This window comes from Scomber scombrus, chromosome 4 (genome assembly GCF_963691925.1).
Source record: "Scomber scombrus chromosome 4, fScoSco1.1, whole genome shotgun sequence".
In the NCBI taxonomy this organism is placed as follows: domain Eukaryota; kingdom Metazoa; phylum Chordata; class Actinopteri; order Scombriformes; family Scombridae; genus Scomber; species Scomber scombrus.
In genome coordinates, this window is record NC_084973.1 from 15,321,899 (window position 1) to 15,348,090 (window position 26,192).

The following is a 26,192-nucleotide window of genomic DNA, read 5'->3' on the forward strand; positions in this document are numbered from 1 at the left end:
ATGCAAAAAGAGGAAGACTTTAGTATCTTGAGACGCTGTGGTTTCAAAAACCTCCAAAAACTTCCAACGCAAAAACAGGCCATGGCTCCACCGTGAGTTTAAGTGTCTCTCTCTCTCTGTGTGTGTGTGTGAGACCCAAAATCAATCTGTCAATGATAATAACTCTTCCATGTGTGTGTGTGTGTGAGCCAAAATCAATCTGTCAATGATAATAACTCTCTTCCATGTTTGTGTGTGAACTGAAGGCTGACTGCGGGTAAGAACCGTGTGGTGCTAGATATCTCCTCCATGGACTTGAGCGATGCTACGTTTGAAGTACTGAAGAAGCGCCGGGAGGAGGAAGAGCTCATCGGAAAGTGCGAGGAAAGCAAAAAGGTGTTAATTCAGCGTCACTTTTCCTACCTGTCCGTTACAAATGTTATAGTAGCCTATAAACTAATGTAACTCTGCCTGTTGTGTGTGTTTTATATAGATTTTTGAAAACTTGGCACAGCGCGAAAAGGAGTTGGCAGAGGAGTTGCAAAGAAAACGGGAGAAAATGGAGGGGTTACTCCTCAGCTATGAAATGGTGAGACCATTTCACAAACTCTGTATCAGACTGTACACAAAGCTAGATTATCTGCGAGACCAATGTGGTCAAATTCACTGTGGCTCCAAGGGTGGAGGGGCTCCAGGTTCACTGTTGATACATTTTAACTTTGGAAATAAATACTAAAGCTAAATGTTTGCCGATCTTGGTAACAGATACATACAGCATGTTCTATTTATAAACAGATTTTGACTATGTAGTGTGATCACACTGGACATGTGACCAAATAAAGCACTCAAACTAGACGTGCATAAAAATGTGCCTATTTGTGTGTGCTGTTGATGCACAGTATGAACTAAGAAAGTGGAGAAATTGCTCAGCTGCAAAAAATCAAACAATTTGGGTAGTTGTGAGACAGCTCCAGAAATATATTGGAAAACTAAAAAGAAGTAATTAAAAACAAATCTTTCCTAGCAGCTAATTTTTGCTCTGGAGGCCCCCAGCTACTTAATTCAGTCATGACTTACATACTTGGGCTTGGAGCTGAACAGCAACAGGCTTACTAAACAATACATCTCCATCTCAGTCTGTGAAGGACAGAGACACTGCTCAAACTCTTGAGAAGGCAAAGAAGGAGAGGAAAGAGGTGATTGAAAAGGAGGCAGAGACAGAGAGGCTGAAGGAGGAGCATGCTGAACTGAAGAAGAGGAAAGAGGAGTTACTGCACCAGGTGGAGAGACACTCTCTGTATCAGGACTTCATGGAGCGGGTGCTGAAAATGACCAAGGTACTGCAAGGATTTTTCCAAGTGTAAATTTGTTTTCCATACAGGAATAGTCTACCATAAAATTATATTTATCCATTTAATAAACAGTTTGTCAGGGTAAAGTCTTTTTGAAATGCACTAGGGCCAGTTAACATACAGAGTCAGCTCCCATAGTTCCCAAACTATTACTACCTCTGTAGCACATTCCAAGTAAATGGTAAATGGAGTTCATTTATATAACACTTTTTTACTTTTCTGACCACTCGAAGTGCTTTACAATACATGTGAACATTCAACCATTCACACACACATTCATACACTGATGGCATGGGCTGACATGCAAGGTGCCAACCTGCTCACCAGGATCTAATTTAATATATATTCACACACACACTCTCACCCACCTCCTACACAGCCATTAGGACACTTCAGCATGCAGACTGGAGGAGCCGGGGATCAAATCACTGCGTTACTAAAAATGCACTGTGGGTCTAAAGTAGAACTTAAACAAGTGGTAGATTAATTGATTCATCAATCGACACAAAATGAAATGACCACTGGTTTGATAATCAATTTAATTGATTGGGACGTTTTTCACTTACTCTTTTCATTGAAATGTTTTCATCAGTTCAAGTTTAATTTTGAGCCTGTTAGACATTCCAGCTGATCCACACTTTGATTATGGGTATGTGTTACAGTTTGAAGATGTGGAGGCGCTCACAGATCATTTGGAGAATCTTCTACACATCAGAGACCAGCTCTTTCAGAAAGAGAGTGAGGCGCAGGAGCAGGCCGACCAGCTGAGAAAAGAACTGCTGACATTGGAGGACCAGCATCGCTTGTTGCTGCTGCAAAAGAACAATGAGCTGTCACAGCTCCAGACCGAGCTAGAGAGGACGCGCTCTGAAGCTGAAATCTGGGTACATGATCACATAATCCCGTGTTAAAAACTGGCCTAAGAGCCAAGACAAGATTAGGTGTTGCTTAAAGACTGATCTACCACATTCAGTGTAAAATTCTGTTGTGCCTATCTTCATACAGGAGAGGAAGTGGAACCATGTCCAGGAAACCGCAGCAAAGAAAACACTCCTACTGGGACAGATTAAGATGGCAACCTTGAACCTCTATGAATTGACAGGTGGGGAGGTAGGAGGAGAGGAAGGTGTGGATATGAACGACACAGAGATGCAGCTGGACAAGGTATGTATCCCAACAGAGCGACGAGATTGCCAAAAGAAAAAAGTCAGCTGAACATACTGTCTCCTGCTTTCTCTTTCCTAGATCAAGATTTTCATCCAGGACCACACTGACATCTTGAAACTACATCAAAGTCCCTCGCAGAAACATAGCAATGCACAGAAAAGAGACAAGACCAAAAAGCGCATCTCACCACAAATTAAAAAACATTGAAATTTCAGTTTAACCCTAAACATGAGTTTCCATTCTGCTTAAAAACCAAATTCACGAAAAATGTGTTCACCAGTTGTTCTAATGTAAACTCTGTGAGTTAACTGAACCTGAAACTTGAAAAAAATAAACTTCAATAAACTGAAAACTCTGAGTTCAATCAATAAGGTAGTTCCTAGACCGACATCGTATGGCTTGCCTAACATACAAAAGAATCTCCCAAATGCGCTGCAGTGGAACCAGTAAAAGAGTTTATGCAGATTTAAACCTAAATGTGATGCATACTATTCATTCATTCAGCTCATGGTCATAATTAACAGGACTTGATTATAGGTTCTAAAATACAAATTTTAAGTAGACTTGTTTTAATCTGACAAACATATTTAGATACGTTAGTGGTTTGGTCCCCAGCTCCTCTTCACATGACCAAGTGTCCTGGGCAAACCCCAGATTGCTCCCCAAATGGATGTTGCTCTGTATAAAAGCATCTAGTATATGAATGTAATGCAAGGTAGGTAATTGATCATTCAGAAGGTAAAGTCCTGTGCTGCCATCCTGTGGCCAGAGAAGAAAACAGCAACTAGTGTAACCAATATTTCAGTCGCTGTTTGAACCTTTTTTAGCTGATCAGACCTATTTTCTCTATAAAAGTTGAGTCGAGCTGAGCTTCAGATTTGCAGAGGTCATTAAACTTGATGTACTGCTATGTGTACAAACCCAAGCAGTCCTGAGAAAGGGGTCTAAACTATGGAACGCCTATGTGGATATCCACTGAATTTATATAATTCAAATGTTCCACTGTTTTTTGCTGTTTCAACATTTATGATTAGTTTGATATTATCTTCAGTAAAACAATATCCAAATATTAAAGACATATAACATGTAAAGCACACAGTATGTATGGTTTATTCATTTTATATAAAACACCTAAAAATATTCATGCCCTACAGGTAGAGTGTGAGTGACTGTAGCAGTGGTGAGTGGTGAACCTGTTGAGTAGTTTATTTCTTCTTGCCTTTGCCCTTTTTGGCCTTCTTGCTTTTAGTCTTGTTCTTCAAGGCCTTGCGAGTACTGTATCCTCTCCACCAGGCTTGGGCGAAAATAGCAGCCTTGGTTTTCAATTCTAGCTCTTCCATTTCCACTTTTCTCCTCTCTTCTGCCAGCCGACGCCTCTCCTGGATCTGGTTGCACTCCACCTCTAGGACAGCATAGGGTTTCTCCAGCTTCTTCAGCTCCCCTTCGTCCTGTTCACAATCATTTTCACTTATCTCCAGATCAGCCTAAGACAGGTGATGGTGGCAGATATTGTGTTGAGGGGCAAAAGGATGAAAGGAAAGGGGGGAGAGCAGGAGAGATGGTGATGGGCAGTGAAAAGAAGGGCACCAATGTTAAAAACCCGACTGAAATTAACCTAAACCAATTAAGTTGGTAGTCTGATGCAAATTGTGAATATGCAAATGTTAGAATACAAGTATAAATGCATCAGTCCCAGATCTCAAACTCATTCATTATCAACACATTTTACAACCAAGTCAATTCACTGTGATTATTTAATATCAGGATACCACCCAGATACAAGGTTTGTGCCAGTTTGTACCTGTTTCTCTCCTATTTCCTCATCAAAAGTTTGAAGCAAGTATTCAATTTCTGTCTCCAACTTTTCATTTTTCTGCAAAGGAAGAAAAACATGACAAACATTTGTCACTTCCAGTTAAATATGAAACATTTAATGTGAAGTGTTATAATGTCGGTACCTCTTGGATTACTCTCTCTGCTGCTCTGTTTTCAAGAATCAGATTGTTGAGCTGGATGTTCAGTTTATCGATTTCCTGTTGTATGCTGGCCTGCTTCGTCTTTGATGTCTTGATATAGGACTGGCACTCTTTGTCTGCCAGAACTGACAAAACTGCTTCTTGTGTATCATTCTCTTGCAGAGAACTCTCCAACTCTTTTTGTTCAGAAATCTGAGATACAAATGGAAAGCGGTTATAAGCAGGGGATAAAAGTATAGTCTTTATTTTTTATTTCTATTGCTACAAATAATCGAGAGCCACAAGTCAAAGACCAGACCATTGTACTTTTTCTGCCTTACCTCCACATCTCTTTGCTTGATGGCCGCAGACATCTCTTTCTCTAGTGAGATTATGTGCTTCATGTCGTGGGCAGGCAATGAAGACGACTGCTTGCTGAGGACTTGCTGTAGCTCCTCATCTAGGCTGGTCAGCAACTTTTCTATTATATGCCCATGAAACCTCTTAAGCTCTCTAATTATTTTGTACTCACTCTCACCTACTTTCATACCTAGCTCTGTCTTCAAACCAAAAAAGGTATCTGGATGGGCTCGGAAAAGCCTGAAAAGATCCCTGACCGAGTTCTTCATGTCCCTCTCAAGCTGAGCCGTCGCTCTCCATTTTGCCTCTCCCTCTTCTCCCTCTTGTGCCCCTTCTGATTCCTGCCTGACACCTTCTAGTGTTTCCAGTCTTTCATGTAAAATTTGATGCACTCTAAGTGCTCTACTCAACTCCTTATCCACAATACTAGACATACTGTCTAACTGGAGGAGAGCGGGTAAAGCTGCTGCAATCTCAACTTTACTGATGCAGTTTTCCAATATGTCTATGATGCGCTGCGCCTCGAGAGAGAGCAGCTTCTTCCGTAACAGCTCGTGGTTCTTCTGAGCATCTTGCTGCAGGCTGAAAGTCAAGACCTGAGGGCGTGCTTCCTCAGCCAGCACTGCTGTCACCTCAGCAGACATACTGCTTCTGATGGTAAGAAAAGAGTAAGCAATGTCTACTTTAGACTCAGATTGCAGGTCTATGAGATGTGAGAAACTTAAGGGTGATTTTTTCTTTGCAGACTGTTACATTTAAATGATTTTAAAAGGCGAAAAGAAAAATACTCCAAATTTTTTGTATTTCTCTAATTTCCTATGTAAGGGGTCACGAATAAAGGTCATCTTGCGACCCCTTGTGAGAGTGAGACCCCAGGTAAACTAGTGAATGTCATTTTCTCATTGCAACTATCAGGGTTGGGAAGGTTACTTTGGAAATGTAATAGGTTACCGATTACTAGTTACCCTGTTTAAAATGTAATAAGTAATGTAACTATTTCAATTAAATTATTACATTTTTCAGCTGTTAGGGTTAGTGTACCCATTAAGCACCAAAATCTAAGTTCAGGTGTTTTTCATAGATACTGACATGATTTATCTCTCATTAGAAAATATATTAATTAGTCCATGTAGATTTCGGAATATAAAATAAAGATATTGATGAAAAAAGTCAAAAGTCTGGCATGGTATGGCAATTGGTACCATGACACCATTTAAGCCCATGTGTTCTCCAAATAAACTCTGATTTATTTACAAAATACAAAAAAATATTGATTTCAAATAATTAAAAACAGCAATATATGTATTCAGTAACATGTTAAATATTAAAAAATTGGTAAAACAAACAAACCTCCTGAGCGAAAACTTAAAGGTGTGACCTCAGATGTTACCCCACCAACATCTTCATAAGTAACTAATTTAATGACACATTTTTTTCTCAGTAACTGTAACGGATTACAGTTACATTTATTTAGTAATTAAATTACATAACGCTGTTACATGTAACTACTCCCCAACACTGACCGTACATTAATGCTCATTAGCTATAACGTTACAGTATTAATATAGTTCAGTCATTTGACGCTAACGCAATTAGCAGTTAGCATTACTGTAACGCGAAACATCACACAGTTAGATATAAAGCAAGAAATTAATATAGTGTTAGTTTACATGTCTATAACAGGTATATACTGAGAGTTGTTTTAGGTTTTAAGTTACAGACCTGTTAACTTTGGCTGCAAGCAGGAACAACTGTTGATATGTTGTGCTGTTGCTAAGATACCAAAAATGCATGAGGCAATATAACATTAACTTAGTGGCACACATTGTGGATATCCTGTAGCACTAAATACATGGCTACATTTATGGGTATAGTTTAATTTTTAATAAATGAATCATTCATAAATAAATAACGTGACAGCCTTCTGTGAATATTTTTACATTATTGTGTCAGAGCGATGGACTTGCCTGCCGTGAATTGTTTTACTGTCGCGAATAACTTTGTTGATGAACCCACAGTATCTGTTGAGCTCAGTGTCGCTGCTGTGTCTGTGGATATATATGTTTAGATGTACATGTTTTTGAGCTCAGGCATCGGTTAAATGTGACCAGAACCGGCGCCTGTGGTACGGTGATGATGCCGTTATGGACGGGGAGCCTCAGCCTGTTAGCCGGACTGACAGTGAGCCCTTTGACTCGGTGACAGATGTCATCTGTGTCAGGACAAAGACCAAACTGAGACTAGCGGGCCTTGCCCCGGACGCACAACTGGCTAGCTGCTAGTTCTTCTTTTCCAGGGACATTTTCTACTAACTTATCAGTCGCTATTCTCTTAGTTAGCAGAGACCGAAAAAGTACTCAGCTTGCTAGCGTTAGCATTAGCTGTGAGCTCGAAAGATGTGCAGTTGTTTTGCGGTTAGCTGCACAAACTGTGTACTTATTTAGCAAGCGGTTAGCTTAAGAGTACTTGTCCCCCACGACTCCAGGCTCATCTCAGCCTGTTTGTGTGTAAGAATGGACACTGACGACGATGTGCCTCTCATCCTGACCTGGGACGAAGCAAACAGCGGGTTGCTCAACGAGGAGACAGAGAGGAGAGACGAGAGTAAGTGGAGCCATGTATCTGTCTGTGTATGTAAACAAGTGAATGTGTGACATTGGTTTGGTGTTGACTCTGTCACGGCATGGTATTAGATAGAAGTCTGTCTTAAAACAACAATCAGGTGTCTATATGAATACTGAAAGAGGTTTTCTTCGCTGTAATCATTCATCTTGTTCATACTCACTATTAAAGATCCCCCTTCAAATGTTCTTTCAATGTCAGTGATGGGATCGAAAATCCCCAGTCATTTTGTTCAACAATGCATTTAAAAGTTTGTATGGGGCTCCAGCAGTCTGAGTTAGTCACATCAAGTGGATATCTGATATATTTACAGTCTTTTTAGCATCAGACTTCCTCTTTGTGTTTGCTTGGACAGTGTTTCCTTGTTGAGCTGTGGTGAAAGTATAGAAACAAAAAGAGGGACTTGAGTACTGAAAAGACTGCATCATTGAAAGCATCATTGATATCTCATTTTTGGACTCATTTGGATGACTGAAGCTTCATATTAGTTTCATATAATCTTTTAAATACAGTTTTACACAGAAAAAGGCTTGTGGATTAAGGCCCCCATCACCTACACTGTAACTGCATTATGAAAGATCTGAAATATGAACAGGAGGAATGATAACAGCCAGAAAAAACGGGTGGTTTCGGGGTTTATTTGGGCACATGACTGTTGTTTAAACTTGAAAAATGGTGAACCTATCTTTTAATAAATAAACAGGGTGGACAAAGTAACAACATCACCACAAACTACAGCCTCTAAAATGACATAAAGTTGAATCAACACATCTCTAAAGTAGTTTAAACGAGTGAGGTGTACCAAATAAAGTGGCAACAGAGTGTAAGCTTTTGTATGAGGGATTCAGTGTACAGAAAACTGCCATTAAACTGTACTGTAAGTGACAGAATGGTGTGATATTTTATTAACCTCCGTGATGCACAGGTTTTGTTTAGTATTTACAGTATAGTATAGTGTTGTTTACAGCCACACAAAGTATTTCTAGTTCATTATTTCCGTATATATTGTGTTATTATGGCAGTACATGTTACGATATGAAGTCAGTGCTCATTTACTTACCAGAGGTGCAATTATGCATTCTGAAGCTGACAGTTTTCTGTTGTTGACGGTCTGCTGCATACATGCTGCACGTCCAGGCTACACTGCTTTAATGGAGAAAAGCGATGGTCCACCAGGCTCTGAGATCACGTGTGTGTGCGTGTGTGTGTGCGCGCTGTATGTATGGGCATGCATGCATCCACTCTGTGTAGTAATCCTGCTGCCTTTGTAGTCCTCACATATAAGCTACAAAATGACCCATCTGAGAAACTGCTGCCTCAGCAGACCGTGCACCCCCTCAGCCCCTCCCTGGTGCTCATGGGCAGCATGTGTGTGTTGTGTGTGTGAATGTCTGCAGCCTGTGTGTAAGTGTGCTGGATCATTTTCTCCGGCTCTGGAGGTTAACAGGAAGAGGAGAGGACTTTTTCTCTCAGGATATCTGGGAGTGGTGGATAAGGAAGAGGTTTCATTTTGTACGTGCGGATCACTGTTTGGAGACTTTTCTGGAGGGAGCAAGAGAGAGTTTGAACTTGGACACTGAGAAAGAAGCAGCCCTAGCAGTTGTTATTCCTCAGAGACAAATCACATGCTCGATTAGGGGTGTGGAGTTCACTTTCATTGCTGTGGGTCAGGACTCTTCAGATCACCACAAAACTAGATTCAATTTTTTCCTGGGAGAAACCGTCATGACTGCTGAGTCTGTTTGTGTTTCTGTGAGCCTGACCCCGCTGTGTTATTGACCAGGAGCTGCAAACATGTTATTGTTCTCAAACAAATGATGGGTTGGAATGGCACACAGCAGACACGGGGTGTACTCCTGTCAGGATAACAGCCAGGCTGCCGCTGGACTGAAATTTGATCTTCACACTTCAGCTCAATCTGCTGCTATCCTGGTGGACAGGAAATGTCTGTGACTGCATTTCTGAGATTCATATGTCTTCGCTATGTTTTTAATCCAAGGAGTCTCGCCCGAGGCAGAAACATATGATGTACAGTGCATGGAAGGAGCACCCAGATAGACTTGCCAAGGACTAAAATATGCAGCTGTACAAAGACACATGGAAGGACCGTTTGTTCAAGGAAGAAACTGTGATTTATATTTATGACAAATCCAGCTTGAAATTGTAAATGAACTTTTTTTATTTTTTATTTTATTTTATTATTTTTTTTAAGAGAAGATTGAGTTAAATCTGGATTTTCAGCTGTACTTTCGACTTCATTTTGAAGACAACTTTAAGGGAAGAAAAAGTACTTTCTTTGTCAATTGAAAAAGTGTAATCTTATTCTGTGTTATGTCCTACAATGGTATGCTGCTCTGTCAATGTTATTAGACATCTTAATTCCTTCCCTGTCTTTTGAAGTTTGCCACTCTTCCTCCTGTAACGCAGCATTCAGTCCACCTGTGGTTTATCTGTCTTGTGTCTGTATCCTGTCTGTGGCAGGAAGGAGACATCATGTGACATCAGACGGCAAACACATACTGACTGTCATAACCGAGTTCAAAGTTCCAATTTCACTGCTGAGGCAGGAGGGTCATTTTTTGAGTGTGAAGTGTTACTGTCACACTTTACTGTTACTGGTGTCATTATCTCTCTCATCCACGTGACTGTGTGGGACGCCTTTTTTTTTCAATGTTGTAAAAGAAGTATTGAACTTCACAAGCATTGTAGATTGTTTTGAGTGTTGTTCTGTCTCCCAGAGTCACTTTGATCCCCCAGCCTGGTCTGGATATTCCTCTCTCTGCGACGACTCGCATCCGGACGGACAACACAGGAGTGTTTCTGGACTTTGCATCAGGCCTGAATGGAATGTTTGGCCATCTGTATCTCCAGATGTTTGTTGATGCTGGAACGAGACCAGAGCATTGTGAATGACGCAAACACACACTTGTGCTGTGGACTTCAGGACCCTTAAAACATTCACACAGCAGATAAATCCAAACTGATCAATGGAGTGCTCATCTGGGCACACAGCTACAGCTGGTTGCCGTGAAGATCACACCTGTAACGAGAGTCCAGTAGTGCTCTCCGCTTATGCCTTACAGTTAGAATTAAGCTGCATTGGTATGTTCTGTGTGTGTGTGTGTGTGTGTGTGCGTGTGTGTGTGTGTGTCCCATATAGGGTCCTATATGAAGCATAAAAATGGCATTGAAAAGACAACCTCATTCAGCTTGTTTTCCACATAAATATGGAATGTATCAATACACTGACACATCTGTGCTTTCTTCCAGATGGAGGAGGAGGCAATTATGACATAATGAACAATGCTGTGGTCTCAACACCTGGGCCACAAATCCACAGAGCCCAGAATGTGTCATTACGGCAAAGCTGGGAGATGAACTACCAAGAGGCAGCCATCTATCTGCAGGTATTTGCAAGCACAGCATTGTGGCATTTGTTAATTATTAAGGGTAAAGAGCAACTGCGATTAAATCCATGACATCACATGTTCATATTGTGGCTTTTATTATGCCCTCTGCACTTTATTACTTGTAGATGGTTAGACCTTGTTCTCTCTGAGTCGGCTATATTTACACCGTGAAAAGCTGCAGGAAGTAATAAATCTGTAGGGATGACCTGCAAGATACAAAAAGAAAAGTGTGGATTCATTGCTGATGAACTGTAGTTTGTTGTTGTTGATACAAAAATGTAAAAACAAACAGACTAAAAGGCTTGAGAATTCATGTGCAAAGATGTTTCAAAAGGCTACAACCTTGTATATAGATAGATAGATAATGACATTCACATGGAAACATGGACAGTAATAAAGATGCATGAACATTGTAAAATGGAAGATGCGTATTTGGTAGTGTCAAGGGAATTATTCCTCTTAATAATAGATTAATTCACAGAGAGCAGTTGTCTTTAGGAGTTTATTGCAATCAGTACTATTATTAATTTATTAATAAAATAAAAAGGATTAAAGTTTGTGATTTGTACTCGTCTTTTGAATTTGATGTACAGGAAGGAGAGAACAACGACAAGTTCTTCACCCACCCTCGGAACCCAAAGGCACTGGCAGCTTACCTGTTTGCTCACAATCACCTGTTCTACATGATGGAGCTGCTGACAGGCCTCCTGTTGATGATGCTGTCGCTGTGTGAAGCTCCCGCGGTGCCGTCACTGCGCCTGGATGTCTACGTGAGTGACGATAAACACACACAAACACAAAAGTTTCCTGCCACACGGATGGAGAAAGTGACGGTGTGTTTGATACCTCTGCAGGTCCATGCCACCCTGGAGCTGCTGGCTTTGGTCATGGTGGCATTTGAACTTTGTATGAAACTCCGCTGGTTAGGCTTCCACACCTTCATACGACACAAGAGGACCATGGTGAAGGTAACCGCTTGTGTGTTTGGTGCTTTTTTGATTGCATAATAATGTAGTAGTTTAACAGTCCCCACAGATTAATCCTGTTTTTGCTCACCTCTCCTGCTGCTCTCTGCAGCACCCTGCAGGCCTCATTAGGTTCTGTTACTGTCGTTCATGTTGCCTCCTCTCTCTCTCTGTACAGACGTGTGTGTTGCTGCTCCAGTTTGTGGAGGCCATAGTGGTTCTGATCAGACAGACGTCTCATGTGCGAGTGACCAGAGCTCTTAGACCCATTTTCCTGGTGGACTGTAGATACTGTGGTGCTGTTCGCAGGTACATAATGACCAAAACATATAGACATGACAGATATTCACACAGTCAGGTCACAGTCCTGCACACAAAATTCCTACATAAATCTCTTTCGCCACTTACGACTCAAATGTTCAACGCTCTTGTCACTAACGAAATGTATTTAATCCAATCAGAAACTTGCGTCAGATCTTCCAGTCGCTCCCACCTTTTATTGACATCCTCCTACTGCTGCTCTTCTTCATGGTTATATTTGCTATGTTGGGTAAGAATCCTTCCTTTTATGTAGTGGATTAAATGGATTAAATACTGCCACTTCTTTTTTTGTCCTCTCTACCTAAGAAATGATAAAATAATCAGGGATGAACTATCTTCTTTCTTTTTGTGTGATTTGGTGTTTTTGACTATCCTTTTGTCTTCCAGGTTTCTGCCTCTTCTCTCCGAACACATCTGACCCGGTACGTTGAGCCTTGAGTTTGTCTGACATTAGTTTGTTTGAGTTATGTAACTTTGGAGACTTGGGTGGCTGCTCTCTTTTGTCTGTTGTGGTCAGATTTCCTGACTTAAAGCCTTTCCTCTCACCACAGTACTTCAACACTCTGGAGAACAGCCTCGTCAGTCTGTTTGTGCTGCTGACCACAGCAAAGTAAGCACAGCTACACATGTAGCACTGATCAGTTGTCTCTGCACACATGGCATGCGAGCAGCACTTCCTTGTTCTACATCCATTTTTTGCGTCAAAATGAAAGCAGCCTTAACACACAAGTGTTTAGGCTGCTTTCATTTTGTGTCTCATGACTCATGTATCTTCTGGTGCTTGTTTCTTGTAGTTTCCCTGATGTGATGATGCCGGCGTATTCAAAAAACCGTTGGTCCTGTGTTTTCTTTATTGTTTACCTCTCCATAGAGCTTTACTTCATCATGAACCTGGTAAGAAAATAGCCTTGTTTCACTATTTCACATTTATACTAACATACAATGTTCATAACCAATGGACTTATGAATGAGAAATATTGTATTTCTAGTCCTATGTGAGTTTCAGTTAGCCCTTGTACTTGTCCAGCATCACTGTAGTGTCATTTTCTCTGCCCCTGTTCAGCTCCTGGCCGTTGTGTTTGATACATTTAATGAAGTAGAGAAGATGAAGTTCAAGTCTTTGTTGCTTCACAAACGCTCTGCTATTGATCACGCCTTTCAGCTGTTAGTCAGCCGTCAGGTAAGTCTTCACTGTTCTGTGTAATCTATTTCATGTTTGGTACACATTTATTAAGCGTTCATAGCCACCGGAAGGCATTTACAACTACTGGTGTTCTTACGTTTGTCTGTGGCGCTCCGTAGAGGCCGATGGGTGTGTCGCTGAAGCAGTTTGATGGCCTCATGCGTTTTTACCGACCACGGATGTCTGCAAGAGACCGATTTCTCACATATAAAGCTCTTAACACCTCAGGGGCTCCTATGCTCAGGTAACTGCCTGGCGCACACTTTTTCAGTCAATGTCCGTTTGCCTGTAATTGCATTGTTACAATTTCATGCAGCTTAATTCAGTGTGACTCTTCTGTTATAGTCTAGAGGACTTCTATAAATTCTATGAGGTGATTGGCCTTAAATGGAAGGTAAGTAGCCCAGATATTAACCTCATTTTGGGTCCTTTTGGCTGTTTGTAATATATACGTGCTGTATATTTGTGTATGGTATAGGCACGTCGCAGTGGGGAACATTGGTTTGACGACCTCCCACACACGACCTTCCTCATTTTCAAAGGCAGGTTCTCTTATTTTTCTTTTTTTGGTTTGTTAAGCAAAAACACATTTTCTCAATTCCTTGTTTTCGGTACTTAATTCTCGTTAATCTCTGCTTTTAACAGGGATCAATTTGCTGGTGAAGTCGAAAGCCTTCCAGTATGCCATGTGTAAGTGTGTTCGTTTACATTCTCCCAGCTGCTCTCAGAGAAACTGAGACAAAATCATAAAACATTTTCTTGTAACTGCAGATGTGGTGGTGGCCACCAACGGTGTGTGGATCCTCGTGGAGACGTACACACTGAACAGTAAGATCTTTCTCAGTAACACTGACATGTGACAAAGTTGATGTTTGGACTACAGGCAGCACTTTCCTCTCCTCTCTGCTCCTGCAGGTGGATTCTCCTGGTCCAGATTAGTCCCCTGGAGTTACATTGTCTTCCTTACCAGTGAGTAGGCTTCATGGTGACGTAGTATTCATATTCTGTAAATCTGGCCACGCATTAACTCAAGTTGTTTACATGAGCCTTTTCTAATATGAACTCTGCCTCTGTCCTTCCATTTTCAGTTTATGGTGTAGAGGTGTTACTCAAATTAACTGGTTTGGGGCCAATGGCTTATTTCAGCTCTGGGTGGAATCTGTGAGTACTTACTGGGCTCCGGGGCTGTTGGATTTGCACATTGAATGAGTACTGAATCCAAAACTTCGGACTTGTAGACTTAGTGGTTAAGTCAGTGAAACTCAGAGGAGACGGTTTAAATTTACCAACACTGTTCAAGTTTTGACGTTTGGATTCAGTATTCATACTAAACTTGAGTCATTTTTTTGGGCTATGCTGTAAAAAGATTGGAACTCTGATTTCGTATTTCCGGTGCTATTCCTTACTGTCCTCCCCTGTTCAGGTTTGACTTCTCAGTGACAGTGTTTGCCTTCCTCGGCCTGATTGCTCTTGCCTTCGATATGGAGCCATTCTACTTTATCGTGGTGCTCAGACCATTTCAGCTGCTCCGGTGTGCTTTCATTTTTTATTCGAATATTTTAGTGCATATGGCATTATTATGCTTCATATTCCTTTTCTGAATAAATGTTGCTCTGTCGTCTCTTGCAGGTTGTTTAAGATAAAGCAGAGGTATCGCAATGTGTTGGACACCATGTTTGAGCTCTTCCCCAGGATGGCCAGTCTGGGCTTAACTCTGATCATCTTCTACTACTCCTTTGCCATTGTGGGCATGGAGTTCTTCGCAGATGTGGTGTACCCCAACTGCTGCAAGTGAGACATGTTGTCATCCTCTCTAGTAACCAAAACTCCACTCCATTACAGTATATTTCTCTGTGTTATTGGCTGATTGTGGTGCATTGGCATCCTCTGCATTTCCCTATACCTTGAGGCACAAGAGGATACATAACATTGATTTCCACTAATCATTCTTCATCAACTTATTGATTCAGCACCAGCACAGTGGCAGACTCCTACAGACAGATCAACGTCACCTACGGCAACAAAACAGTATTGGAAGAAGGCTACTATTATCTCAATAACTTCAACAACATCCTCAGCAGCTTTGGTAAATGCCTTCATGTTTTTTAAGGGATGAGACTGACAGTAGTCTATATTTGTGTTATTAACAAATACCCTAAAAACACAAAACCAATTATGTAATAGTCAGTCTCTCAATACTTTCCGACTTCGACAGTTTGTTTGTGGCACTCAGCCCCCAGTCCATTTGTTCTTCCTGAATTGTAACATCTTTAAGAACAGGTCACAAATATATACTCTTTTTTTTATTTTTTATTTAAAGATTATATCATTTCCCAAAAAATCTGGGTGCTGTAGTTTGTAGCAGGTTTCAGCTGCAGATTTTGTGCACTGCCGAGGATTTACGGCAGCAGGACAGTATAAATGGGATTGACTCAAAATAAACTTCAGTGCCGTGTTTAGGTTAATTAAAGAACACGTGACTGAGGTCAACAGTGTGACTCACTGATGTGTTTTTAATAGTTAATATAGAAAACAATCGAGGTCTATGGCTCAGAAGAATAAGTTATGTCAGGTTTTACCTGCACAGACAATACTTGCTGACTTTGTTCTTTTTATTGGATTTGTTGATAAGAAGAAAAACATCACCAGACATTAAATCTGCTAGTTTGGTTACATGCTCTCACATATGTTAATTATTTTCTTGTGTTGTTTTTCTCCAGTGACTCTGTTTGAACTGACTGTTGTCAATAACTGGTACATCACTATGGTAAGATCAAGTAATTTACTGTCTTTCATTAGCCTGTCACCACTCTGCAGTCTTGTCATTAATCAGTGGGTGTCGCTGTTTGACTGCTGCTGTGCTCCCTCTCCTGTAGGAAGGAGTGACGTCTATGACAAGCCACTGGAGCCGGCTATACTTCATGACTTTTTACATAGTTACCATGGTAAGGCCTGTGCATGAGTGTCTATATGTGTCAATGGAAGTACGCACTGCTCTCTTGCTTTTATCTGTGAATGTGACCGTGCATGTGTGCAATATTTATGTCTGTGCCCTCTCCAGGTGGTGATGACCATCATTGTGGCTTTCATTCTGGATGCGTTTGTGTTCCGCATGAACTACAGCCGCAAGAACCGGGAACCACTGGAGAACCCAGAGGGTGGGACTGAGTGTCTGAGTGTGTGTGCGTGTGCACGTTTATATATATGTGTGTGTGTGTGTGTGTGTGTGTGTGTGTGTGTGTGTGTGTGTGTGTGTGTGTGTGTGTGTGTGTGTGTGTGTGTGTGTGTGTGTGTGTGTGTGTATACACACTCAGGCCACTCTTGTAGAATGTGTAGCACTGTGGAACAAAAGCCTTCATGTGTTCTTTGATATTTGCTGTATTTCTGCACAGATGGGACATAGATGACATTTGATCTGTGGTGTGGTTTGTGAAGCAGAGCTCAGTAAATCATTTTAATCTGTGTCTGTGCATAATCTAGATGAGAATGGGATCGTGTTTGAAGTAGAAGTGAGTCGGGATGAAACTCTGGCCACTATGGAGCTGTACAAACAGACCTGCCCAGGACTGTCCTCCCTCAGCTCTCTACAGGGAGTCTTACAAACTATGGACAGGAGTGGGGTAAGAGCACACACCACACTATACATTTTTGTGTTGTGCTCTACTTGTGACTAACTAGCTCTCCCTCCTTCCTCTGTGTGTGTGCAGCACTCTTCCCTGGTTTACCTGGGTCGTAGGTCTAGGACGAAGAGTGACCTCAGCATGAAAATGTATGAGGAGGAGATACAGGTAAGAAACGGAACCAATCCCGAACACCATGACAACAGCTGGTGTGCCGTGACCTCCTGACCTTTTCTTTGTCTGGTATCTCCAGGAGTGGTATGCAGAGTATTCAAGGGAAAACCTGCCTCAGCCAGACCAAAGCCCGGAGCATGATCTGGACAGTCCCGTCTCTGAACCGCCTCCCTTTGCAGAGCCTCAGCTCAACTCACAGACTGGACCTCACAGCATTAACTAACACACAGTTTGCCAGCGGTACATTCATACCACCATCTCAGCATTTTAAAATGCTAACAAACTTCATCACTCCAGGTCTTTTCTAGTTTCTCCCCACTCACCTTTGGCCACAGGGGGAAACTAGTCTGGGGTCTTCTGGACTGATGTGACAGTGAGACAAGTAAATGGTGGCTCCTCCCTGGAGCTGTCAGTACAGACAGCAGTGCAGGTCTGTTGCTCGGCAACTGAAGTGGGGGTGTCATCCTCTTTTGGCCTTTTCAAAAACAGCTGCTTCAGCATCAAATGTGAGGGAGCCTTTACTTCTACTACTACAGTATGATGTGTACGTAGACTGCTGTAGGCCTTATGTGACCTCTTGTAAATCATGTAGTACTTCAACCTGATGCCTTAGTTTAACGGCTCATCTGATCAGTATTAACAGACATTACTTCTAAGTTCTCTCAAGACCAAAAATATAAGCACTTACACTCCTTTAAGCTCAACCCAACAAAAAAGCTACCATGTATCTCCTAACTAATGTCTCAACAGACTCAAAATATTGTACTTTTATATATAACTTCTTCTCCTGTAATGTATTTGAGTTAGTTGAGGGATTTTAATAAACTGTTCAAATTGTCACGTGCATTGATGTATTTTGCTGGATTGTTGAACTGCTGGTAACTTATAATGTATCATTAAACACAAAATGAGGAAAGACTAGAACACACGTGGATGGAACAAGGTTGTCTTGGACCTGTAAAAACAAACACCAAACAAACATTTATTTCCTCAAAAGCAGCTTTGTACAAGGTAATTTTAACATAACTTTTGATTTACAGTACATGTCATTTTTTCATAATGTTTCAAAGTACAAATGCTTAACTCTACAGATTTCTTTTACAGTCCCTCAGGACTCAAAATGTGCCAGCACAGCTCCAGTCAGCACAAACAAGTGACTAACTCAAGGCACATTAGTTTCAGCTCTCCCTGAGCAGGAAACTCTAGTTTGGCATTAATTTCCCTGTTTGGTTTAATGAACAGACCACAGAATGGCTTTGGCTCAGTGTTGTATACTGGTGATTCTTGTAGAAATAGTGCATTAACTTGATGTGCAGAAGATATTATTCATCTGCACACAGTGCAGTCTTTCTTCCAGTGTGCAATTCTTCATTCATGGCAGGATGTCCGTCAGTTTCATGTCACGCAAAGTGGATTATGCCAAACTCTGTGAGCATTGCAACGATGAGGAAAATGGCATAAAAGATGAGGAGAAAGATCCCGTAGTTCCGATCCAAGTGGAACCGGCACAAAGGAACAATGACGAAGGACAGAACCAAAGACAAACCCAGAGATCCTGCAAGAACCCATGTTAGCAGTCCCTCTTGTTCAAACTGAGGAGGAGAAAGAGACAAAGATGCGTCATGCTCACAGATTCCAAAACAGTTTCATGTAACTGCAGGTTGTGTGTTTGTCTGCACAAATTCAAGACTACAAACTCTTGATTTGTGTGTGTGTGAAAAGATTACCTCCACGACAGATTTTGTTTTAATCATCTGCAACAGACATCCCAAACCCACTCCAAACAGCATGTCTGATGGAAATTTGGTTAAGGTGCACACATAAACAGTCATTGTTTTGAATGTCCATACGGTACATTTTAGACAGACAGAAACACAGAGTGATGAAAATAAGGATACTGAAAATGATGCCCCCAAAGCAGGCAGATATGGCCATCCGTGGGTAACCCTGCCGTGCAATGGTGATGTCAGCAAAACAGTCTGAAAAGAGATCATGTGTTACAGATTTTACATAAATTGTAAGTGTATAAAGAAAGATTTCACTTTAGAAATGTCACCTCCTATGCTGTTGCCCCAGGCTAACAGAGTCAGCCCCAGCACAGTGTTGCTGAGATGCAGCACCACACCGAGCATGTGCAGAACACTGACCACTTCAGATGCTGTAGCACTGATCAACACAGCACTCACCACGAAGCCCAAAAGAGCAAACAGCTTGAGTGGAAAAGGGACAAAGTTAGAAATACAGAAATACATGTACACATGGAAAAAAAAACCATCACATGTATAAACATCCTGACCACTCTATTAGGAACACCTTTGCAATCTAATGCAGCTCTACAACAACTTCTACTTTATTATTGTGGTCATTTTAGGTGGTGGTGGTGGTGTACTGGAAAGTGTTCCTAATATTTGCCCACCCCATTAACATTACATGAGCTACAAAAAAAAGTAGATTAATCACCTTTCTGACAATGCTGAAAAAACAAAAACTGAAAATGTATGAGCTTTGTGAAAGAATTTATGGCAGAGCTGCTGTATTGGATTACATTAGATTGCACAGGTGTTCCTAATAAAGTTCTCACTGGGTGTACATTCTGGTAATAAAAGTGTTGAATTAATGATTTTAAATACTGATTTTAAAATTATACATGATTACATTCAGATGTGTTGATGTAATGCTGAACAAGGCCTGAAGGTGGCTCTTTACCTCCCAAAAAAGGTCTATTTTGGGACAAAACATACCACTTCTTAACCTCTAAAGCTACTTACTGGGTGACATTTGGGAGGACAGTCATTGGTAGTGGTGCAGAAGATGATGGCAGACAGGAAAAGTCCCAGGAGAAGAGTCAACAGCCAGACAGGAAACTGTCCTTGGATCATATAATTTCCATCTGGAAGAAAAGCCGCAAAAGCAGGTGGAGATTTTACAAAAATTCACCTGTATTAGTTGTCCTTTCTGTGGCTCCCAAAGTATGTCATGCTGCTGTTATCATGAAAGGTCACTTACATATTCCAGACTGGAAGGAGAGCACGCACACCAGTGGAGCTGTGATGAGCTGAAGACAGTTTAGTGGACGTCTCCAGTTCTTGTCTTCTTTATCAGGATCAACCACGGGGATACAGAGCAGCAGCAGGATTTCGACGGGTGTCTGATCAGTGGAAGACAAAATAATTTACACTAAAAACTGTTTTAAATGCATTTTCACTGTTTGTTCAGTGTACCGGTCTACCATCACACACATACCTTCAGGACTTTGAGGACCCTCCATCTCCATGATTTCCTCCTCCACTTCCTGTTGTCCACTGGATTGAGAGAGCTCAGCAGGATCTGACTCGTGGTCTCAGAGTAAGGCAGAAGAGGCCTGTACTCTGACTCTGGAACACACACACACACACACACACGTGCCTGTTATGCTGCTGATTATGCAGAAAAATCCTGGTGGAAATTAACTTATATTGTGGTTTATAGAAGGGTGCTGCATTCCTACCATACTCCTGTTGGACTGACCCAGCACCTAAGCAGGGAACGTCATCATCATCGTCATCATAGGATGAGTCAGACGAGTGAAACTCTGCTACAAAGAGGGGAAAAAGCATCATTAGTGATAGTGGAAACATATTTTATATATATATATATATATATATATATGTATGTATGTGTGTATCTAACCTGGAATATGCGCAACATTTCGGACACTTCCGTTCATTGCATGTTTCTGCCGGTTGTAGATGTACGCACTGATGATTACAGTCAACACATACACCACATAGAGGCCCAGATACCCTAGAAAAAGGAAACAAGGCAACAACATGATGAAAACTGTAAGTATGTATTTCACACATAATTGTTCCTGAATCTTGATATAGGCTATGAAACCACAAAATGTACATAAATATCTGAGTGTATGCTGTCTACTTTCTGTTTGGGAAATGCCTAAAATGGGCGGGGTACAATTATAATGAGCAGTACACATATAAATGTCAGCAGCCTGTTTTCTTTTATAGTTTTCTAATGTCATGCACACAAGTGACCTCTGTCCCGAATGTTCAACCCACACTTTCAATGATTCATGGAAAACTACGGATAGCTTTCTGTGAATTGTTTTGGTCACACAGAACAGCTGAGACCGCAGCCTGAAACTGTAAGTTTCTCCACCAGAGCAACACAGCATTCATATGACAATCTGTGTGTGTAAACCATAGAGAATCCTGTTCAGAATCATTTTAATCAACTTCGTATTATAATTCACACATTTAAAATTAGATAGGTGCAGAAATTCTCGTGCAGAATGAAAACACGAGAGATATGTTTTGTTTTTCAATTCCTATTTTGAAATGTCAGGAAATCCTTAATAACATTTCTGGATCTGTGCCAAAAACTAACATGACTTGTACCTTTGCTCATGGCCAAAACTTACACCAAATTTTAGTGTCTGTGAGTGTGTGCATGTGGCCTGTAATAGGTTACTTTTGGGGACAGATTTTAGACTTAGGACCAGTTACGTGGGAATGGGTTGTTCAACTAGGGACAAAAGCCATGTCCCCAATTTGGGAAAAAGCTGGGTCAGTGGGTTATGGTTAGGGTAAGTCTCCAGTAAATTAATGTAAGTCTATGTAATATCCCCAAAAGTGACCATGATTTAATATGTCTGTGTACCCAGTGTTTCTGCCAGTGTCGTAGTTCCTCTGTACAAGATGATGAAAGTCCAATACACTGCCACCATGTAGAAAATCAGATCACGCAGAAACGGTCGGGAGGCCACAGCGAAAGGCTTGACTAGCGCCACACTGCCAGCAACAACTGTGGTAACAAAAATACCAGCTCCTGTGGAAGCCAAAGAGAGAGATCATCCACAGGTTTTTGTACTGAAAGACTTTTCGAATCCATCGTGATGTGTGTGTTTGTGTGTGTACAAGTCCTTACCAAACAAGGCCCCGACAGCAAGCCCGGCAGTGTGTGGGTGGGAGAAAGCAGCCATGGCGCTAAAGATGTCAGGAGCTCCATTACCAAGAGCCAGAAATGTCACACCCTCAGCACAAACAGGAGTCAAGGAAAAAACATTTAGCAAAATAAAAAAAGGAAACTGCGAAAGAGAGGAACTATGTTGGTCAATCAGCTTTGTTCTCACTGCTCAGATTTAAGGAAATCATAGCAAATGAAGAACTTCCGACAGTCGTGCAGTGGATGACGATGAAAGGATACAGCCACGTTGTGTGTAAGGTGCAGACTGGTAGAGATGGCTGACAAGTTGGGACAGAAACTGAGGAGAAACATGAAAAAACACAAGCATGGAACCTTATGAGAAATGCAGCAAGTGATGAAAAGCATCTCAGAATTTCCACGAAATGTTCTCAATAGTTCAGGACATTTTATTCTTAAACATACAACAGCTTCTCTACTGTTCAGCCGCTGTAGCGCTGACTGAGCGGGTGTGAAGTGAGGGGTGTGGGGCAGAAAAAGCAGAACCAAATGTGCTTCCTTTGAGGAAATCTCACAATTGTACAATTCAACTGAAACAGTGATAAAAGATTTTTTTTTTTTTTAAACTGCACAATCATGTGACTATCCTGCATGTGACTGCTTAGATGACCCGAATGGAGACTGTGTAATGTGCACACGTGGGTCTTTGAATGCAGCATTTCATTTACTGTAGCTGAAAATAATCAATGATTTATGCTAAGTTGTTAGGTACTGCCCTGACACACATGAAGGGGAGCTTACAGGACACATTTTGATACTGGCAACATATGAGACTGAGAAACTTACAACTTTGATGCAGTGAGTCCAAGAATGACAAACAAAAAGAGCAGCCATATAACCTGTGGATGAGCAAAAGGAAGTGAAGGTCAAACTCTATGTTCTCTACTCTATTTTCACAACTTGCATTCAAAGAAGTGCGGCTTGAGTCTGTTGCACTCAGACAAATGCTCTTAAAAAGAGAATTAAGTTGTATACGCCAGCATTATTGCTCCTAATCTGTAATGTAGATCATTTATTTACTACACAGAGAGATTTTCTTTGGGTGATATGTCTGCACAATCATACTTTTTCACCCACTAACAATGCCCTTCATGCTATATTCAGTGTGAGGGAAGGTTACTTTGGAAATGAAAAAGGTTGCTGATGTAACTATTTCAATTACGTAATCAGAGTAATGTAATTACTTTACATTTGATTCCTTTTGATTACTTTTTTAATTTTCTAACAAATGTTTTCAACCATTGGGGTAAGTGTACCCATTTAACCCACCAAAATCTAAGTTCAGGTGTGTTCAGGGAGATCATTTCTTATAAAGAAAGATTTATCTCTCATTTGAAAATGTAGTCATTAGTTCAAGATAATTTATGAAAGAAGTCAAAAGTGACATGGGTTTAATTGGTACTGTTGGTGCCATTTAAGCTTACGTCATGACTTATTTACAAAATATTGTTTACAAAAAATTATAAACAGAAATAAATGTATTCAGTAATATGTTAAATATTAAAAAAAATAAGAAAACAAAACTCCTCCTGAGCCAAATCTTAAAGGTCTGACTTCAGATGTAACACCCTTTATAATCATCAACATTTTCAGAAGTAATTGTAATTTAATTACACATTTTCTCTCAATGTAACTAGTCACTCCCCAATACTGGATATGAGTCAACAACTTCATACATTTTTCCTGAAAATCCATTATTTAGCAAAGAGTGAAAAGCCTGAGTCCGGTAAAACGGACATTTGATAATTTCAGATTCTCCCAGAGCAAAGTCAACTTCCTCATAAGATCAATTGCTGCTGAGCTGCAAAGTTTCATCCTGCTTCATGACAACACACACACACACACACACACACAACACACAACACACACACACACACACACACACACACACACACACACACACACACACACACGGGTCTTACACAGAGAGTGATGGTGAGAGGTGTGAGGTTGGGAGGAAGCAGACAGAAGGCCACTTGAAGGTAGTTGATGAAGCCATCCTCCATTGAACAGTCTGTTGTGTTCCTCACAAACGCACAACGGTCTGTAGCGTTGAGATTCATCACATGGTCACACTGAACACACAAAAACAGACAGAAAGATATCAGTTCCCTGATTATTTTTCCACAAGTGTCAACGTGTAGCTACGGGCATTAATTGCTGACACAGTTAAATCACATGTTATCAGTTCAATAACATGTTGATCATCTCTGATTTATTGTAGTGGTTTATCAAAACATACAAAACGTTCTCTTGGTAAAGCTTCATGAGTGAACTGACTGAGTCAGAAGTTTTAAGACATTGCTGGAAATGTATCCTGTTGTTTGTGTTTCAGTATCCAGTAGGTTAGCAGAAAACAGCTTTGTTATATTTGCCCAGAAACCAAACAGTCTCTATCATACTCATAATTTACTGTGCGTCAGTGAGTTTGTGGGAATTTGATTAAACATAGTGGGTGATAAAGATAAAATACTGCATATATATGATACAGTAAGTCAGCTGAGAAATAGTTTATGGATAGGTTAACCAGACTGGAATGGCTTTTATTTTCTCCACTGTGATCTTTCTTATATACAGTCTATGACTGTGACAGTAAAAATCTCATAAAAATCCAGTATTGCCATAAAGCAGTCCAGCTCATGGATTTGCAGTAGTGTCTACAATCTCTGCCCTGATACACCCAGTGATACTGAAAGGACAGCTACCATGATGTCAACTGTACAGCAAACGGGAGGAAATCTGTAACTGTTCTGATAACTGATCCATCGTTTCAGTCATTTTTCAAGCAAAACTGCCAAATATTTGATGGTTAGATTTTAGACATTTTAGATTATCAGGGAAGCTTTGGTTGGTTAATCTTTATTTTTATAGACTATAGGACATACTTTGAATCAGTGAATAATATGACACAGTCCAGTTTTATCATCTTCAGTAACAAGAGATGACAGATGAGAAAGCACACTTTGTCTTTCTCAGTACAGACATAAATACACTATCTAAAGGGCCTTGATATGGGAGGTTTGCACACCACACACCTCAATCTCGCCTGTGGTTTCAGATCACGTGACAGCTGCAGAAACATGCAGACAACCTGTCAGGTTCAGATCAACCCACCCACAGATATTATCTACTGACTGTTCACGTTTCTCAGCTTTCACACAGACCTCATCGTTGTTGTTGTTGTTGTTGTTTGGAGACATCATGACCCGTGCGGCGTTTGAGGACCCCCGGTCTATTGCGACACCAGTTCGGCTCCAGAGTACACGGGTGTCCGAGGTAACCTGCTGCTGGTGACACGAAAACACCAGCAGCACGGACAGGAAAACAGCTGAAGACATGATTCACTTTAGCCTAGAGCTGTGCCCATCCTGTAGGTGGTTAGTCCTTTTATACGGACCTCAGCTCAGATTTAACCGAAAACAGTTGCGAAATAAATCTCCAAAATACACCTCGCTGTTGTTGAGGCTGTGGCTTCACTTATGTGGTTTATTTCTTCCAGTCCCTTTAAGTTAATGTTTGCCCGCCTTCAATCTCCGAGTACAGTTTGTACACCTCCTTCTCAAACTCCACCTACTCTTTTTCATACGTGCGTGTGTCGCCTTCAAAGACTCCTCGTAAATCACGATGCTGAAGCCAGTTTCTGATTCGGGATCAATGGCGTAAACATAAAGACTTCTATTCAGCTGTGGATTCTCCGTTTTTGTACTACCACCTACACTTGTATTAGACATCGTATGAAAAGCCTTCACGGGGTTTAAACTTTTATTCTATTTGTGAAAACACACAAAAACGGGAGACCATAGTCAAAAAGTCCTATAGGATTCCAAAAGGCATTTCCAATTAGAAATTCTACTTGATTATGGAACCAATCCAATAGGACAACGTCCTATTCATATAGCATCTCTTACATTTACTGCTACACATAGACTACCATACAGACTTAATATGATGCATTTTACAATTCAATTGTTATATTTCTATCTCTATCATGGAGATATCAGGGCAGGTTGCCCAGCCTAAATGTTACAAAATGTGTTGTCACTATAGGTTGTCACAGTCTGTTATTGTCTAATTGGTTGTTCTTCTGTTTTTTTAGGTGTCTGC

The 26,192-nt window shown here is 40.9% G+C and overlaps 4 protein-coding genes across 6 annotated transcripts; 2 read left to right on the plus strand and 2 right to left on the minus strand.

Annotated features, from left to right (window-relative positions):
- Positions 1-2,718, plus strand: cfap73 (cilia and flagella associated protein 73). The gene is made up of 7 exons (XM_062417844.1): positions 1-92; positions 246-375; positions 473-568; positions 1,116-1,316; positions 1,994-2,215; positions 2,337-2,495; positions 2,577-2,718. The coding sequence occupies exons 1-7, from the start codon at positions 1-3 to the stop codon at positions 2,703-2,705; spliced, it is 1,029 nt and encodes a 342-aa protein (XP_062273828.1). The 3' UTR covers positions 2,706-2,718.
- Positions 2,719-3,664: 946 nt separating this feature from the next.
- On the minus strand, positions 3,665-5,247 carry iqcd (IQ motif containing D). The gene is made up of 4 exons (XM_062417845.1): positions 4,795-5,247; positions 4,457-4,666; positions 4,300-4,371; positions 3,665-3,982 (listed from the first exon to the last, which is right to left on the minus strand). Exons 1-4 carry the CDS (start codon positions 5,245-5,247, stop codon positions 3,704-3,706), a joined length of 1,014 nt encoding a protein of 337 aa, XP_062273829.1. The 3' UTR covers positions 3,665-3,703.
- A 1,573-nt stretch (positions 5,248-6,820) lies between these two features.
- On the plus strand, positions 6,821-17,946 carry tpcn1 (two pore segment channel 1). Of its 2 annotated transcripts, XM_062416667.1 has the most exons (26): positions 6,821-7,417; positions 10,706-10,842; positions 11,439-11,615; positions 11,700-11,813; positions 11,989-12,119; positions 12,272-12,360; positions 12,519-12,553; positions 12,683-12,741; positions 12,926-13,025; positions 13,195-13,311; positions 13,434-13,558; positions 13,660-13,708; positions 13,793-13,856; positions 13,960-14,004; positions 14,086-14,142; positions 14,230-14,283; positions 14,403-14,475; positions 14,738-14,845; positions 14,944-15,105; positions 15,285-15,400; positions 16,035-16,081; positions 16,191-16,259; positions 16,376-16,472; positions 16,795-16,934; positions 17,022-17,102; positions 17,188-17,946. In XM_062416667.1, the coding sequence occupies exons 1-26, from the start codon at positions 7,327-7,329 to the stop codon at positions 17,329-17,331; spliced, it is 2,481 nt and encodes an 826-aa protein (XP_062272651.1). In that variant the 5' UTR covers positions 6,821-7,326; the 3' UTR covers positions 17,332-17,946. The 2 variants fall into 2 exon arrangements, with proteins under 2 accessions (XP_062272651.1, XP_062272652.1); XM_062416668.1 differs by lacking the exons at positions 16,795-16,934; positions 17,022-17,102; positions 17,188-17,946 and adding an exon at positions 16,629-16,699 and having other exon boundaries at positions 16,376-16,538.
- A 94-nt stretch (positions 17,947-18,040) lies between these two features.
- On the minus strand, positions 18,041-25,614 carry slc8b1 (solute carrier family 8 member B1). Of its 2 annotated transcripts, none has more exons than XM_062416671.1 (15): positions 25,253-25,614; positions 24,011-24,163; positions 22,875-22,927; positions 22,311-22,368; positions 22,032-22,137; positions 21,765-21,932; positions 20,778-20,891; positions 20,596-20,679; positions 20,352-20,482; positions 20,115-20,256; positions 19,877-19,998; positions 19,165-19,318; positions 19,007-19,087; positions 18,836-18,900; positions 18,041-18,700 (listed from the first exon to the last, which is right to left on the minus strand). In XM_062416671.1, exons 1-15 carry the CDS (start codon positions 25,424-25,426, stop codon positions 18,509-18,511), a joined length of 1,797 nt encoding a protein of 598 aa, XP_062272655.1. In that variant the 5' UTR covers positions 25,427-25,614; the 3' UTR covers positions 18,041-18,508. The 2 variants fall into 2 exon arrangements, with proteins under 2 accessions (XP_062272655.1, XP_062272653.1); XM_062416669.1 differs by having other exon boundaries at positions 20,596-20,682.
- Positions 25,615-26,192: the final 578 nt, after the last annotated feature.